This window comes from Euprymna scolopes, chromosome 16, assembly GCF_053919585.1.
Source record: "Euprymna scolopes isolate OS-2025 chromosome 16, ASM5391958v1, whole genome shotgun sequence".
NCBI classification, from domain to species: domain Eukaryota; kingdom Metazoa; phylum Mollusca; class Cephalopoda; order Sepiida; family Sepiolidae; genus Euprymna; species Euprymna scolopes.
In genome coordinates this window covers 90,272,908-90,292,827 of record NC_136497.1, presented here as the reverse complement: position 1 = coordinate 90,292,827, position 19,920 = coordinate 90,272,908, and the positions used below count along the sequence as shown (strand labels likewise).

General features: G+C 33.2%; 1 protein-coding gene across 1 annotated transcript in view; it reads left to right on the top strand.

The window, feature by feature from the left end:
- The first annotated feature begins 1,671 nt into the window (after nucleotides 1–1,671).
- LOC145296201 (histone-lysine N-methyltransferase SETMAR-like) overlaps nucleotides 1,672–19,920 on the top strand; it is a 53,988-nt gene continuing 35,739 nt past the window's right edge. The window contains exons 1-2 of the mRNA XM_080142410.1: nucleotides 1,672–1,701; nucleotides 5,527–5,763. Of these exons, the coding sequence (XP_079998536.1) occupies nucleotides 1,672–1,701; nucleotides 5,527–5,763 (267 nt within the window). The remainder of the gene's footprint in view (nucleotides 1,702–5,526; nucleotides 5,764–19,920) is intronic.

Sequence of the window (19,920 nt, the reverse complement as noted above, 5' to 3'; positions counted from 1 at the left end):
CTTTATGAAACACCAATGTAGTGTCCAAAACACTGAAGTAAAATAACAACGCAAGAAAATGTAAGTATTCGAAATAAATACTAGTCACTGGATAACGTAACAGGTTTTGATTATTTCATTATTCACGAAATTTTTGAATACGTAATAAAAAATGTTTTCTCGTCTTTAGTAAGTTTGCCAGTTGAAAACAAATAGGCAAGAAAAAAATGTTTGCTGTGTTTATGTTTCGTAACCAGAAACGATAAACTTTAATCATCAGTAATTTTTTTACTAAAAAGGAATTGCCGACTTTTATTTGACTTTTTTTCTCTGTCTATCACAGATAGTAAACATTGCAGAATAAGTTCACACTGTGAAGATGTACCTTTTCTATAATAAAAAGAAAAACAGTTCGTTAAGATCAAAGTATTTTTCCAAGGGATTACAAAGTAAAGCAATAAAATTAAACTGTGAGTGGAATTAAGTACAACAGGTTTTTATTGCAAAACCGGTGGGAAATTTTCACCCATTTCAGCTTTATACAATTAAAATTCGTTAAAGCGAACACAGTTTTAAAAGTCATATATACACTCTTTATTTTTACCAATCATACAAAATGTGTATGTGCTTCTGGCAGCCATAGAACAATTAGTGAAACTACAAATTCAACCAAACCAATAATTTATCAAACACTAGAGACGCACAGATGAGAAACTCGAACGATAATTAATACGAAAACAACAACAACTAATAAAACTGCAACTAATATTTGAACGGAAATGAATGCATCATCTTATGAAGCCATGTATACGAGGGTGTTACATTCAGCATACAATGAGGATATTCGAACAGATAGAATATTCTATATTAATTCCGAAGCTGATTCGCGGCCTTATTCTCAATGCAGTAATATATATATATATGTATATATATATATATATATATATATGTATATATATATATATATGTATATAAAGATACAAGTTAATCAATCTTGTCTTTGACCAATATTGTAATTGTTTATTTGAATAATTAAATTCCCCTCATATATATATCTATATATATATGTGTGTATACATATATATATACATACATACAAACACACACACACACACATACATATATATATATATATATATATATATATATATATATATATAGTTAATTAAAATATATATGGCGATTAAGCTATACTGAATATTCGGCGTTTCATCCACTCTAGGATTCATCAGGCTTATAAGCCTGAGGTATCCTAGATTGGATGAAACGCCGAATATTCAGTGTAGCTTAATCACCATATATATTTTATAAATTACTAACTAGCTCTACCTACGTATTGAGCACTTTTGAAGTAAATACTTAAAGTTTACGTATAAATCTATACTTTCGTATATTAATTTTATGTGAGTAAATGAAGTAGTTATATATATATATATATATATATATATATATATATATATATATATATATATATATATACATACATATATATATTGTTAAATCCAAGAAGGGAATTCCTTGATTACTGAAAACTTCAATGAAATGAAATAATAGTGCGTATATATATATATATATATATATATATATATATATATATATATATATATATATATATATATATATATATATATATATATATATGAAACCATTGTGCTGTCATAAAATCAGTCGTATATATAATGCCAAGAAAACATGTCCGTTGGGCGTAGAAAGGACGACAAGGTGTGTTGTTATGTGTGTACAATAAGGGTAGGCAAGCGATAGCTACAGATACGCTAATTTTCAATTAATTGATTATAGATGGATTACCCTTTTCATTTTTAGTTAAGAAACATAAAATAAATTAGCTGAATTTATTAACTGCCAATAACTCAGATAGTGTTCAACCTACCTTATATATACACCCAGTAATATATTTTTTATGCTCTTGTATATAGTTTTTTTTTCTGCTTGCGCTCAAAAACTCGAATTATCTTTACTAAAATATCGATAAATCTCTGAGTAGTAGTAAGCGTTTTGTAAACCAGCGTTACATTTATCGACCCTAAAGTAATTTTATTTTCGTCAGTCCATTATAATCACAAGGTTTGGCCGAATATAGAAATAATTACGTTAATAAATATGATTATCGACGGCGGAAATTCGTTAGAAAGATAGTTTCGTTTATTGGTGTGAGCTTATGTCACAGGTTCTCGTCGATAATATACCGTCTCGTCGAAAGGGAGAGCAGAGAAACGGTTCATTATATATGAATTGCAAAATTAAACATTCCAGGTATATCTTTCGTATTTCCATTTAGGTGTTCATAAGATTAGACATTTATTCTCAGTTTCGTCATGTGTGCCTTAATTATTAACCATTAACGCCGTTTTGGTATTTGGAAATTATTATATACAGGGGGAAAAAGACAATAAAATCCTTGATTTCCTGAAAAAAAATTGGAAAGAAGGCATGTTTCTGATTTAATTGGTAATCAACTTGTGGCATGGTTATCGCCCATCTTCCTGTTTCTATTGAGGACGTCATAAAACACTGATGTCCTCAAGAATGCATGTCCGTCTTCAACCTTTTTTGTAGCTGAATACTGCATAAACAGTGAGTTAATTTACTCACCAGTGGATAATCGAGAAAACAATCAAAAGAACAAGATTTACACTTAATAGTGCACTAACAGTATAAATCTAATAAAACAGTTTGTTTTGATGTCACATCTCCATATATAATATTTTGATTGCAGGAATTTCCTTCTGCACTAAAGTACAGTAGGTTTGCAACAACATGTACCGCATACAGATGTATTATGTCAACACTATTAGCTGCTACCTTATTTAACTTTAGAACGAGATTATAGACATATTTAGTCGTTTAATACAAGATTACATTTTATCCTAGCAACGCCATCATCACAACCGATCCATTCTAAGAGAAAAGTATTTACTATTTTCCCTCTAATTATAAAGTCGTATACCGGCACCAGTCTACATCGGGTATAACTATACGCACCTGTCTCTCTTCGTAAGTGGCTCATGAAGTCACAGACAAACTGTTACTTTTCCTTTGCACAGTTAAATAATAATAATTTCTTCCTTAACAAGTTCTGACCATTCTCATTGGCTGCCCTCCGACAAATCGCTTATTTGGGATTACACATTTTATTAAACAAACGAACACGTTATGCCGTTACAAATATGGCCGCTCCCTCTACGCGCTACAATCGTTATAGCTAAATACGCACAATATAAATTTAAATTTATATTACAATGCTTCGTTTACTTATTTTGCTGTTTACTTCACTTAACTCATTCAGGATACATAAACAAATGTACTCATGAAATTGGAGCTTTTCGATAAGAGCAAGCGAGTATAGATACTAATATACACAGTACATCGTTCGCTATAGAGAGATAGTGAGATAGAGAGTAAGAGACAGAGAGCGACAGATAAAGAGAGTGAAAGAGTGCGAGATATAGAGATAGAAAAGGAGAGAAGTAGAGATAGAAAAGAGAGAGAGAGGCAGATAGAAAGAGAGGAATGTCGTCCCCATCGTAGCCGTGCGAAGTAAACCACAAATAAACAATTGTTTTTTTTATTCATATAAATACAATTTTTCGTTCGATTTGTTTAATGTTTACTACAATTCACGCTTTCTGCATAGATAAACAAATGTTCCCACGAAATGAGAATGGTTCAAGAAGGGCGCACGGGCGTGACAGTATGGAAATTAATATACACAGATATAGTGATAGAGTAATAGAGAAAGAAAGAAAGAAAGAAAGAAAGAAAGCGAGAGACAAAGAGGGAAAGAGATCGAGAGATAGAGAGCGAAAAATAGATATAGATTGAGAGAGGGAGACAAAGAAAGAGAGAGAAAGAGAGAGAGAGAGAGAGAGGGGAGCGTGCTAAAGTAAACCACATCCACACATAGCAAATTGGTTTCTTTCTTTTTTTTATTTATTTTTTTTATTATGTAATAGTTCGTTTGAACAAATTTTTCTGTTTTTCCATCTATATACTTTAATCAACTTTCGAAACACGCAACGAACCCTAACAACATTTTCACAGTCAACTGGCCCATTCTTTCCACGGATAAGTCAGTATTTGCGACCACCACGCGATACATACATTTGAAAGGTGTGTGCAATACGTACGTTTTATGGGAGTTATTTCAAAGGCCTGTAACGTTTTCCCTAATTCTCTTTTCTTTTAGGTATATATATTGAAAAATGTTTCTTACAAAAATTATTTAAAAAAAAACATCCTGTTTCTATTGACTGAAATATAAATTTAAAAAAGTTTACATATTGCTTCTGTTTTGTGTCTTTGTTTTAGGCTTATTTAAAACTGCCACTTTCTGAAATACCGTTTATATATTTACATGGTAACGTAGAGGTAACCACATGATTTTTGTTCCTTTTTAGTGATAGAGTGTTTGAGAGTATTTGGCAACTTTATCTCTAGTATTGCCAACAAAAATACTATATCCTGAAATATAACCTTCCTGCCCGATTAGTAAACAATGGCCGACCGGCACTGCAACCACCATATTTTATTGTTGGTTCATAGTATTTGCTCATGCGAACCTGACAGCGATTATTAAAGTTACATTTTGAACAATTTTTGTCAATCCCACACCCACTCACAAAATGGGATGCCTATCCTGAAAGGGGTGTTTTACATAGGGATGTTGGGAAGGTGTTCATTCCAATAAAATGTAGTTAACTTGAGGAGGTTGGAGGTTGAGCAATAACAACAGCCCAACTATAGATTTTTTTACGGGGGAGGCAATGACGGGTAACGGGTCCTGCTTATTTATAATATGATAAAAATAGCGTATAGAACATTTAGTGTTATAGTGATTGTAAATGATGTTCTGTGCTTATGACAACTAATGCGATATTACTTTATTCAGGAGATTTTGAATCTGTAAAATAAAATATCTGATACAAAGAACTAGAAAGTTCGAAAAAACTGTAAGTGCCGTAAAGGCATGTCACTATTTCATTTGAAAATCTATCTAAGACAACAAAAATTGAATAGTAAAATAACTGCAACATTAATTTACAAACACATTTTCTTGTGATATTAAAGGCTATAAGAGTAGATGTTGACGTCAGAGGAAAATTAGCTCAGATTCTTTGCACTCTGCTGATCCGGAAAAATGTGAGAAAACTTGAAAAGCAACGAAAACGAAATTTCTTCAAAAACACTCACAAGGAAATGGCCTTAGTAGCTAGCGGGACTTATTGCATATATTAGCTCGGAGCAAGAGGTTTTGCCGATTTAAAATTTCCAATTCAAAATGAAAAAGTATTTTGGAAAATATTCATTCACAACAATATTAACCTTTATTTTGTTTTACTTTATTCAATCTGTCAACAAACTTATTAATTTCTTACTTATGAAATTCATTTTATATATCATTTTGGAACGTGCATTTTGCTCTATCGAATGATGTTATTCGTCACCGTCTTCAGTATATTAATTCATTTTTTGCAGGCTTTTCGACAGCATGGACACAATTCTAATCCCTCGATTTTCTTGTTCCAGTTAAAACTAGGCCGAAAATCTACCGACACAGTTCGTGATATCAATGATGCGTTGTGTCATAAAACTACTAACAAAGGTATGGCCCAACGATGGTTCAAGAAATTTGGTAATGGTGACCAGAGCCTCGAATATAAAAAGGGTCGCGACCGGCCGACTTCGCTTGATAACGAACATTTGAAGGACTTAATTGAAGCCGATATTCGCGAAACCACACAGAAATGTGCTGTTGATCTCGCGGTAGACCACTCAACAATCGTTTGTCATTTAAAGCAAATAGGGAAGTCAAAACAGTTTGGTAAATGGGTGCCGCATGAATTGAACAATAAAAATATCGTCGTTTTTCAGGTGTCTTTTACGCTTCTTCAGCACAACAAAAACGTCCTATTTCTCGAGCGGATTTTGACATGTGATGAGAAGTAGATCCACTACGACAACCAGCAATAGTCGGCATAGTGGTTGGGTGTTGCATAAACCTCACGGCACTTCCAGAAGCCAAAATTGCACCAAAAACGAAGCGAAACGATTACGGCAGAGAAGTACTAACGATAAATTGACGAAATGTACCAGAAGTTCCAAGGAATATGCCCGAGATTTATCAATAGTAAGGAACCAATTCTCCTCCACGACAACTCTCGCCTGCATGTTGCTCAACTGACCCTATAGAAGCTGAGCAAATTGGGCGACGAGACTCTACTTCGTTTCCCATATTTACCGGATCTCCGCCCACCGATTATAATTTTTTCAAGCATCTCGACAACTACCTGCGTGAAAAATGCTTCAAAAACCGAGATGATACCATCGTCGCTTCAAGGACTCCGGATTTTGATGCCAATAAGATAAACCACCTTGTTTCTCGTTGGCAAGAATGTGTCGATTCTAAATGTTCGATTAAGAAAGTTTATTATGAAAGGAGATATGATCTTTTGAAGTTGGGCGTTAAAAAACGACATAATTTTTGCACGAAGTTTATATGAAGCTAACACATTAAATGTCTTGTTGTGACGTGAACCTTTGATTATCAAAATTGTATTGTTTTATTTTTCTAATAAGTGATGACCCGAGGGAGCTAGATCAGAAGAATAAGCAGATTTAAAAACTATAACAGTTGTAGCGGGTCTTTGGTAAGCAGTACTACGAAAAGACAAACATTATCACGATGGAAATTATTTTCTGTTGTGTAAAGAAAGCCATATTCGAGACAACGTAAGGGAAACTATTGTAGAAAAATATGTTTGATTTTTTAATAATATGAAAGAACAAAACAATGAATACAATATTGCGATTGGTGTAATTAGTACGAACATGCATGCCACACATTACAATAGTTTAAAATGCTCTTTTAGGAAAATGGCCGAAATATTTGCATATTTTAGTTTGAAAGTTATAATTGTCTATGCAATTATAACCATATTATATTGCTTTAGTCTGTAAATATCGAAATCAGCAAGAAACATCTGTTTGTCTAGTAAGTTTTAAAAACCTTTCGCACAGAAAAAAAATGTTTTCTGTCCGCATTGAATTACTGTTGTTACTCTATCGATTAAAACAGAAAGATTTACAGAAATAGCGCACAGTGAGAGATGTCAGAATGGTATACCTGACCAGAGAACGCACGAGATTCCTTCCGGCTTGTACCTTGACTAGTCGTGAACAGAATTCTCTTAACACCTAGATGTCTAGTATGAACTTATTTTACCTTTCTACATGCGCAGTTGATTACACTTTCTGTCTATTACGCCTTTTATTAGAACAAAGGCAGGGGTAACCAGGCTCATCTAATTACATTGAATAATGACGTAATTCTATAAAGTGGAAAGATAAGGGAATAATCTTGCACTAAAGCGTCATGCAATCTATTAAATAATTACGAAATTGATAAACGGATCCGTTCTGATATTATATCATTACAACATATATCGCCGTTTTATGGCACTTCACTATGGTTAGAAATATGTGTTTTTAAAACAGTGAATCGAATTCCGCTATCGTATCAGAATTTCAGAACTCTTACCAATATGATATAATCTACTGCTGTATTTATAATCTATAAATGTGTATATATTTTGATTACATGTAAATTAGATTGTTTTCTCTCTCTCTCTCTCTCTCTCTTTCTCTCTCTCTTTACGAAGAGTTATGCATTTATGTAATGTGGGGACCAGTTAACGCCCTTCTCAAACAGCTGAAACAACGGGAGGTATAGATCAAGCTGAGATCTGTGTTGCTGTATCACGGATGTCAGTCTTGATAGCAACGGGCGGTGTCGTACACACTGTGATTCGAAACCTGATCGCTTCATTAAAAACAGTTATCACTTCGCTTGCAGTCATCGCCACATTTAGCTTTTCGCAAAAAAAAAGTCGGCATCTACATGTTTTCGACAATTTGACAGCTGCAATGCTATCGATATGAAGTGCCACAAAATATATAGTGCATAGTGATTGGGAACTCTATTTGGAAGGTTATCTCTGATTGTTATGCCTGCATTTATAGAACATCCCTTACGATGACGAGAGGCTCTATGCCTCTTAAAGTAATTGTCGATATCGATTGCTTGCAATTATATTCCCAGAAACATCCCAGGTTTCGCAATATTCATTTCGGATAACCTTGTGCAGCAAGTTTTGATTTCGGTGGATTTTAATATTGTGCAACGGTGTACAAGATGGCGAATGATTTCAACATATTAATTAGATAATTTACATTTGCGATAAACACATTTTGCAATGTTTTTTTTACTTTTTTTTTTAATAATACGAGGAATGTTCAAAAATTAGCGTTTCCTGTCTTTCATTTCGCTCGAGTGGATCAGACCCGGGTGGCAAATTACATTGTTATGATAACTGGTCTTATGCACTAATGACCTAACAGTATTATCTCTTTGTTTCAGATATTGACGGTGTGAGGCTCTAACTTAGCTACCCCTGTCATAGATGTTTGTCAAAAGCAGAGATGTGTCATTGCTAGGGCTATGACAATAGAATATTCTTATCATTGTAATGACTCTCGAGTATATCCGACACAGACACATTTAATCAACAGAGAACCACATCACGCTATATAAAAGCATATAAGATATCAACAGATACAAACTCAAATGTCCAAACAATGAAAAGAATGTGCTGCTTTCTGGCAAAAGTGCATTGTGCATAGGGATATTTATGCAGAACACAAAATATCACTCGTTTTAATGGTACCACTCTCGTCTTAGTAACTTGCCAACATTCACGGTTAAAAATGGGACTTACTTTTGGAACGACTCTCTTATTTAGTCATGAATCATTGCTTTCGTGCAACTACAATATTATTTTGGATTTTAGATTTCAATCTTTGACAAGGCAGTTACCGATAGCATGTTATTGTCTACGCCCGTTTGTTTTGGGTCGGTCAAACTATTGACCATAGATGGCTTTATCCTGCCATCTGTCCTCCGTTTGCTCAATTGCACAAGGTTTCTTTTTTTTTAATATTTGGGGTTATGTTTTTTTTAATTCCTTTTTCAACCAACAGTATGCATATTGTTGGAATGGCATAACACTGTCAAAGATCGACGCAATGATAATAGCGACGGGAAGGAAATAAAAATGCATACCGGACTAAAAAGGAAACGAGAAACGGCAAATGCGTTATTCTAATAGTAATGCCACAGACAATGTCGCAGGACGAGTGTCTCTTAAATCATCTCAATTATTTATGTATTTATTTCGTCCTTCGTTGGAATTAGACTCTCTCTCTCTCTCTCCCTCTCTCTTTCTCTCATTCACTCATATTTGTGCTACTAGATCAGGCTGACGGAAGTTACACGTTTCTAGGCCTAAAATGCACCATACATTGATGCTATTGTTTTCATGATAGTTTGTTCAGGATGCTCAGGTAGTGGTTTGATAAACTCATTTATAGTGCTGGGGATTTTTATTCTCCATATATATCGCTTCTATTATCTGAACGTTAGCAATTTAATAAATAGAATATATATATATATATATATATATATATATATATATATATATATATATATATAGTTTTTGTTGTTGATTTTTTAAACAATAATAAGGTTAACGTCTCCGCCTTGGAGATCCGGTGTTTTTCTTAGAAAGTCGCCCATTCTTTATTTAAACATATTTTTTATTTATTTATTATTTTTGAAAAACAGTAATTTACGGACACGTGTGTTTCGGAGCCCTACTCCTCGTCAGCGTAAATTGATTGTTGTTAGGATTGGAACCCCGGACCTTATTTATTTCAGTCCAGCGCCCTAACCAATTACGCTATGATGCCATAGACAATTTACTTTTTAGTTGTTATCGTTTATCTGTTTGTGTAGTTTTGCTGTTGATTTTTTTTAAACGATATTAAGGTTAACGTCTCCGCCTACGAGATCCGGTGTTTTTCTTAGAAAATCGCCCATTATATATATATCTATAATATAAAGCTGAATATGTCTGTGTGTGTGCCTGGTCACGAATAAGCTCCTATATGGTTGACTATTTAAAAAAAAAAAAACTGATTACATATAATGATAGAAGATGTATCGAGACACAGGAATGGGTATGTTTGATCTTGCAGAACGGTGGTTCATAAAAATTGTGGGGTCTGCGTTCACGACTGGTCCATAAAGTATGGAAATAAAAAAAAATAAAAAATAAAAAAATAACGTTTACAAGTGTTTTTGATATAGATGTACATGAGAATAGTTTGATAAGTATGTTTTAACTTAAATAGGGATGGTATAATAAAATTGTGGGGTCTGCGTTCGCGCCTGGCCTCCATAGAATGGGAATAGGCACAAACTTTAATAAAGACTTTTCATATCTATCTCCGAAAGTATACTTTGATAATTATGTTTCAGTTTGAAGAAATATGGTATAATAAATTATGGGGTGTTCGTTCGCACCCGACCTCCACATAATGGAAATATGTCACAAAGTTTAACAAGGTTTTTTAATATAGATCCACAGAATATTGTGATAAGTGTTTCAGTGTGAACAGGTATGGTATAATCAACTATGGGGTTTATCTATTTTATTTATACTTTCATCCTATTTTGCTTTTGTTTTGATACCCCCAAATTCGAAGCTATCTCTTTACAACCCTTCCTTTTCATAATCTATCACACTTTCATAAATCAGAGTCCATTTTCTGTAGGCTGTTTTTGAACCCAGTCAACGACGGGCACTTTTGCTAGTATATATATATATATATATATATATATATATATATATATATATATATATATATATATATATATATATATATTCAGGTTTGAGGTGTTCAAACGTCAGAACTAATGAAGACAACGAGGTTGTGTAATAGTGCTCAATAAAAAAAGCAAAATATTTTTTATCATTTGGGGTGAACGGTTACATATGGTCGCTACAAATAGACATCTGTTTCAAAGAGACTTCACCAGGCAACCTGGAACCTCTCGACGCCAAAAAGAAAAATGAAAAATGGAATAGATTGGAGAGAGATTAAAAAAGAAAAATGAAGCTCTTCAAAAAAAGTATAAAAAGTTCATAAGGAGTTTATAAAAAATCGCGAGCTCTCTAAAAAAGAGGATAGAAAATAAAGGATAGAAAAAAGGGATGAAAGATCGCATTAGGAGCTAGTGGAATATTATTCCAAACTTTTCACAACAGAATGTACATTTGAAATAAAAATAAAATTGGGGCATAATTTTACTGGGGCTGTGAGTTGTACAGGAAGGTGGTGTGGGGGTTCTACTTATATTGAACGTGTCACGGAAAGAAAAGGACTTTGCACGTGTGTGATTTTACAACGAGAGTTACGTTTGGTTATGCGTTAAGTTAAGGGTAGGGGATTGACTAATGCAGCCATATTCATGCTTAGGCATATATCTACATACATACATACCAAATATACAAATACATACATACATGTGCGAAAGCGACACAAACATACACACATAAATATATACATAAAAGAACATACGCACACGCAAGAATACAGCTATATGTATAGATACGCAGATAATCACAAGTATACACATATACAAATACGTAAAAATATACAGACATACACTCACGTATACAAATATACACATATATATATATCCATATACTTATGCATATATATACACATATATACACTCATACACATATATATAGACATATACAAATGCAGATATATATACACGCACACACACAAACACACGCACACACACATATATATATGTATATACATATACATATATATATACATATATATATATATACATACATAGACACCCCCCACCCCCACACAAATATATATATATATATATATATATATATATATATATATACACATCAGCAAATACATCTATATCGACATCTACATATTTAAGTAAGTACACAATAAATATACACAGACGGGCGCCGAGTGAAATAAACCTACGTACAGAGGTACTGTTATAGAGACATAAGTATATATTTAGTTAAATGGTATCAGGAAATTAAAAATTAAAATGGATTATATTTAAGATAAAATTTTCGATTAAACACTATTATGAAATTATTAAGGAATTATTAAGAAAACTAAATATAAATACGGAAATATATGGATATTTGAATAATAAGCAGTCATTAGTATCATCATTATAATGAGTTATAAAAGGTGTTAAATTTCAGTATATTAAAAGTATTCATTTTACTAGTTATTAATTAAAGTTTATAATATTTATTTTATTTCTATTTTTAATTTATTTTTTATATTTTTTTTGTGTGAGTAGATTATTTATACATATATACATATATATATATACACACATACATATATATATATATATATATATAAAGATACATATGAAATGAATGCTTCTGTTTAGAGCACAATCGAACAATGCTACTTGACTTTCGCATTGTAAACTTTAATTCAAGCCTTTATGCATAAAAATAATGTTATACCCTCAACAGTAGACAACATTATATTTTAGAGAAAGCCACTTCGGGGAGGCATATAAAGCAACCTCCCGACGCACCACGATGTCTCCTCAATTAGAGCAGTTAATCAATCGATTTGATTTTAAAATGGGCGATTTCATCAGTTTCAATGACAATAAAAATAGAGGAAGGTTAAACATTCCTTGATCACTATTCATTCCTGGGCAACGTCGGGCCCATTTGCTAGTATTATATATTCTTTTGATCTCTTATCGAAATTCAGTTGAAACAGGCAATTTATATCATTTCTGATTTCTAGGCCAATTAAAAATAATCTTCATTAATTAATTTTATTAGTCAGTATCGGTCTTAAACGTAATATTATGTAAGATTTGTTAAAATGTATTACATAGTTAGAATTAATATGGTAAAATTCGCAGTTGTGTCGGATGGGGAGAGTAGAAAATTGCATGAAAATATCTTGAAACTGATTGATCTCATATTTTTCACGACTTCGAAAATAGTTAATAGTTTGCTATCGATTTTCTTCTTTTTATTAAATTCCAAATTTAATTTAATGGAATGATTTTTATCTCTTACAAAATGAAGGAAAAACCTCGACAAAAACGAATCGCATTAGAACCAACTAAAACACAACCTCCCAGTTGGCCCTGTAAGATACAATTTAAAATAAGCTGTTTAGTTCTTGACATCATACTTCGCTTGTTTTTACTTCTTTGCTTTTTCTCTGCGAACGAAATTGCCTTTCGTCACGGAACCATCTTTTACTTTAACTGCTACTCCATCACCATTGTAATTGGCCAGACATTGCTGGGTTCCAATTAACCAGTCGTGACTCCATAAGACAATGATCATATTCACCAAATAATAGCACGCGCAAAAAAAAATGTAAAAAAAAAAAATAATAAAAATAAAACGATATCCAGAAACGATGGAAATGTTGATCAGAGAGCAAAATAAAAATCCCAACATTATATTGTGTCATTAATTAAATTCTTTTGAGACAGTCATTTTCCTGTTTGCCCAATCCAACAATCTAAAATAACGATAAATGTGTATTATAAAACTATCTATGTATATAAATACATGCACATTAATACAACCAGGAAAGATATTACGGGTTAGAAAACGCACATTTTTCCCTCGAGGATACCACCAAAGATGGTTAGAGAAAGCGCGAAAGAAAATACCAAGTAAGAAAACCACCTCGTCTTAATCACGGAAAGAAATATTCGACTCTATTAAGGAAACACAAATGCGTGTGTTTTTTGTTGGATTATTGGTGATAATAAAAATTTATATATGTAAAAATAATAATTCTACGATATTTATTGGATATTCTAGAAATATATCTAGATTTAAAGGGCGATGCGAACACTAGCGAAGTAGATCTATTATTTTTACGAGGTGTGAATATTTACTATATATATATATATATATATATATATATATACATATATATATATGTACATATATATATATATATTCATATACAAGATATATATGTTGTACAATATATATATATGTATACATACATATACAAACAATATATATATATATATATATATATATATATATATATATATATATATATATATATATACTCCTATGAAGCCGTTTTTCTTTTGTGTGTATTGATATTCATATTAAAAACCCTCTTCTCTATTAGTATTTCTTTGCTTTCCCAACATAGCAAAATGTGACACGAGGTCTGAAATTTGGGAAAATCTTTGTAATTCATTTTCGGCCAGAAATTTTGTTGTTAAGGGGTCAGATTCAACGATTTGACCTTTCAGAACTCTACCAAATTCCTCCGCCAATTTTGGGTCTAAACACTTGAAATTTTAGAATTTAGGGGTCATAATAGGGGTCAAATTTAAAAAAAAAAGACCTCTTCGGTCTCTACCAAATTACTCAAACAATTTCTGGCCTAAACATTTGAAATTTGATATAAAAGGTATTCAAAGATATGGCAAGCTTTTTAATCGGTTTGGTCAAAAATTTTTAGTTACCATTATATAAATGTATGTATGTATGTATGTATGTATGTTTGCATGCCTGCCTAAAACTTTTGACAGAGGCGACGGGTGTTAGCAAGATCAGTATTGTTTGAAGTTCGACCTTTCAGATGACAAATATCGACACATTGGCTTAAAGCATTATATCCTCACTTTCAACTGGACACTTTTCTATAGCGGCCACTATTTTCGCCGATACTTTTTAAAATCATCCCCTCCTTTCAAATGTCTAGTCTTAATTTAAACCTACGTTACTTCCAGTTTGGCATTAGTCGTAACAGCAAAAGCATCAGGGTTTTTTTTTTTCACGTTCTTTTCCTCACCTTCCTACTACCACTTTTTTTTTTGCTCAACATACACATCCAAACACCCGGGCAAGCCCGTGCTGAAATGCTAGTGTACACACACACACACACACACACACACACACACACACACACACACACACACACACACACACATATATATATATATATATTGCCGTCAAAAGATAAACTATTTCGTTGTATCACAGCTTTTCAGTACAGTTAGACAATAGGTGTGACAAGCCGGAATCGACACTCGATCTACCCTATCGTCCGCTAACTACTACATGCTAGTGGAATCTTAATGTAAAGTCAATTTTGTCAATAACCAGACAGGTCGTCTCCGAAATGCCTTTAGCTAGTGGCAGTTGGCGATTTTATTTACAAGAGCTCTACCAAATTGCAAGAAGCGAAATGTAATCATTCATAGACAATCTCTGTTTATGTATTAGCTCCTTTCAGTGCAGCTCGACATACACGAAAAATATAGGCACAGGGAACCAATTATGTTAAATCTTTTACCTATAAATGTATAGAACGAGAATATTGAATCTTGTAATATCGCCCTTAGTAATGGATATAAGAAATATAACATTAGAATTTTCTAATATTACTAGCGAGTCAGTAATTACTTTAATACGAATTATAAAATAGCTATTAAAATGCAAATAGTTTTATTTTGATCTTTACCGTTCACAGCGACAGACATATTGATCAAAGAAAACAATCTTTTCTTAACTTTAAACATTTTCTGATGCTGTTATTAAACCAGTGAAATAATACAGCTCTAAGTTTAAAATTCTTTATGGGAGGCAGTGCACACAAAGGTAATCACACCCATTCTCTTTTTGAACCATTGTTACCACAGAATTTATTAAGTAAATGACGTTAAATTTAATTATAAATCAATATAATTATTACAAAACAGCCATCGGCAAGAACTTACTTAACCGCGAAAAACTAATAAAATACATTATTCTCAGCACTAAGATATATAAATCATGGAGTTTATCAACAATCGATTTAGTAATCAAAATCTCGGTCAACAAAAAAAACCTCAGTGCCTCAGAATTTTACAAATACCACCACGAATAATAATGTCAAGCAACAGCACATCTCGAACTTTTACAACCTATATTACCGAAAACAAATGCAGTCAAACATTAAATTAGAAAAAGGCCATGAAATAGCAAAAACTAATACATAATCCCAACTATAGTAACACTATAATTATTTACTATAGGAAATTTAAAGACCGAAATCGTGCAGAAAAAAATCAATGCTTCCCCAACTCTAAAATAATTATCAATGTTATCTATAATTTTAAATGCCATCTGGGAAAGTGTAATTCCAATAAGAACCTTTAAACAAATATTCACGTTGCTTACACCGCCACTACTCTCTCCCACCGCCTAAGCATGCACAACGTATTTACAAGTGCATTTCTCAACATATAGAAAAAATCAAACTCTTCTGTCACCCCTTCGTCGAAAAACAAATCTTAGTCAATAGCACAAAAATATTGCAATATGAAATCTTTTAAAACCTAAAAAATACTTGAGACCCTCTGTATAAATACCATCCAAAGCCAGCATAGCTCACATCGAATTTCAAACAGGTCACACTCTTCTAAAATGACTATCGAAACACTTCATCTCCCCTTCTTGTGAGACTCAATCACTTTCCTCATAATTTGGTTCGCTAGTGGCTTTAATAGTTTGGTGCCAACCATCTTACAATACCGACCATTTGTAGTCCATAAGCCAGTAAGGTCGACCATGCACGCCTAACCTTTAATAACTGGTATCGTTGGAAAGTTTTCGATTTCTAAATTAAGAAAAAATATGTTAACATTTCAGAAAATTGGGATGCACTGTTAATTTTAGCATGTAATTTATCCTACCGTCAAAACTGTCTTAGATGCTTGAAAAAGATCAATAAAATGTTGTCCATTTGCCTTAATATTTATACTGATCTTGGAATGACATACATCAGATGAAAGCTTATTTCATGCCCTTGTAGTTGCATATATCCATTTAATCTTATATTGCTAATAAGTGCTGAAAAAAATATGCCATCCAAAATAATATTCAAAAGTAAGACATTAATCATCTTCACTGTCACAGGCTGAGAAGTAATTTGTATGTTCATTATCTTCATCAGAATTCTCAAATTCCTGAGAATCACTTGAACATGTATCATCATCCTGTCAGTATAGTCTCCTGGAAGAATATCTCCTTCAAACCAGACTAGTTCCAGCTTCCTAGTATCATTAACCTCCAAGCAATGGTCATCAGTAGGGACTAGGAATTAAGAGTGGGGCAATATTTGCTCGTTTCCAAATGGCGACTGTATAGTTAACACGTTTGGCATGTTGAAGTAAAACTAATGCAGACGGAGGTAGTTTACGGAGGGCAATGTCATAAGACAGGTAAACAACTCCATCAACGCATTTTCCTGGAGCATTGTGTATCGTAGCTCATCGATACTCTTATGGTGTGGCTTGCCATATAAAGCACGTTAATTCCTCCAGACCTGACATTAACTTCTCAGATACAGTCCATTTATTTCCAAGTTTTGCTAGAATTGGTTGGAATGCTGGCATCGTTTGAAGCAGGTTTATCGGCACACAAATCTGTAAAAGCACTAATCACCACAATCTGTAAAAGCACTAATCGCTACACATCTGTAAAAGCACTAGTCACCACACATCTGTAAAAGCACTAGTCACCACACATCTCTAAAAGCACTAGTCACCACACATCTGTAAAAGCACTCGTAGTGTCACAATGTCTATAAGCGTGCAGTGAAAGAAGAGATGAACAAACCTCCTGACCATAGCCCCTCGCTTATTCCGCTATATTTAAGAACCTTCATTTGTTTCCATTATTCGTGTCAAAAAGCAAAGAGGGCGGCATGATGACGAACAATGTGGATGACATCAATATCAGGTCTTCTGATGCGCACTATTCTGTACCCTTTTTCCTGGCCATACAATGCATAGTTCCAAGTGTTGGTGCAAATTCATCATGGATCCATACATCATGCATAACTTTTTCAACTGGGATTTATTGTCATCATTCATGAACATTCTCTGGTCACTTGGCTTCTTCGTTAATTGCCCTTTGATTATCAGTTTCTCATTGGTTCTACGTCTTCTACGTCTTTGTCGTTCCATACATTTAACTGAATTAGGCTGGAATATGTCAATCAGATGATTTGGGAAGAACATTATATATTCTTTGAAATATGTCCTTGAAGTTGCTAGGTATTTAATACAAGGTATGGAAAACGGCATTGCCATCCTGAATTATCAGAGTTGTTTCATGTCCAGGAAGTGGTTCATCGAAATAGAGTGATTAAAAAAAATATTATGTTGTGAATGATGATAATGATACACGTAATATGTCGTATGGTATTTTCACACATGTTTCAAATGTCCAACTATCCTCGTATGATTATTTTTTTAATTCAATTTTCACCTCCAGACAAGGCACAGTTGCATTTTAAAGTAGGGGCTAGATGAGTAGCAAGATGTCTGTTCACATTACAGTTGAACTTCAGCATATCAGTACGGTTGGGAAAGCAGAATCCCGAAAGGGGGTTCCAAAGTCTAGCAGTTCTGAGGAAGAAACTATTGGAGTAGAAGGCTTTCTTACACCTAGGGATCTCTACATTGAATGGGTGGGATTTAGCTTCTTGTCCGGTTTGTTGGGGGTATTCACGTCGAGGGGCTACAAGGGCTTGTAATTCACCATTAAACTACTTGTAGAACAGGCAGAGGGATGCAATATTTCGTCGATGGGACAGAGGCTGAAGCCTATACACCAATTCAAGATCTATCAGGTTGGCGACTCTCTTTGAAGCCTGTCAAGGAGTGAGAGAAAAGTAGCAGATGCACCAGCCCAAATGTGACAACAGTGCTCCATATGTGGGCGAATGGTGGCCTTATAGAGGTGCAGGATACTTTCAGGCGTAAGTAGTTTTCTAACACGGTAGAGAGAGCCCACTTTCTTTGCTGCAGCCTTGGCAATGCTCTCAATGTATTTATTCTAGTTCATGTTCCTTTAAACGTTATGCCGAGGAGTTTAAATGGAAATACTTTCGAGTAATGTGTGTTTTACCATTGCTGCACTAATGTTAACAAATGTCTTTTTAGAATCGCATGTTTTATCTTCCACTTCTTTTGTTTCTATAGTTATTACGCTGTATTTGATGTTCCTTATCTGATTAAGTATTGTATTCTGTTGTGTGTTACTATATAATGTTACAACTAATTCGGACAATTCTTCAAATGTATATGTGTGCGAGAGATGTAAATCAATGTAAGACATGCTTATATTAAGAAGTAGGATATATTTGAATATGAATAAAAAGAGAATTTTTATTAGATTAAAAAATCAATGTTTGTCAGAAATGCTTATATTAACTAGAAAGAGTGTTGTTTTGAATAAATCTGCATTAAACAAGCAAATATACGTGCACTTCAACGCAAAATCATCAAATATAAATACATATTCATTATATATATGTGTGAATATATATATATATATATATATATATATATATATATATATATATGTGTGTGTGTGTGTGTGTGTGTGTGTGTGCGTGTGTGTGTATGTGCACTAAGATTAAAAAGCAACACAAATTGTCCCAGTATCATTATTAGGGCTATGCAAACAAAGTATTCTTATCATTGTTTTGACTCTCGGGTATATATCAGAGAGTTAGACACAATTAATCCACCGAGAACCACATCAATCTATGTAAAAAAAACATATAAGATATCAATGGATACACACTCGAGAGTCAAAACAATGTAAGGAATATGGGTCTGTCCTTGCCCTACTGATTATACATTTATATCACCCCTATATGGGCCTTCTCAGATGAAGAGGAATATTCTGTTTAATATCTTTAATAGTAAAGTAACTCTAACAGCTTTTTCCATTTATTAGGGGAAAAAATGAAAAAAAAATCTTGTGTTCAATCTCATCCTAAAAGTCAAATGCTAACCTGTCTAGTTCTCTCATTGGAAAAGACTCGTAGAAGGTTGAAATACATTTATGGGATTGGGTTGTTTGTGTTGCTTTTTAATCTTACGTATGCTTTGCGTCAAATTGAACTCTCCCACTTGAAAGTTCTTGCAGGATGGCTTTTATAATT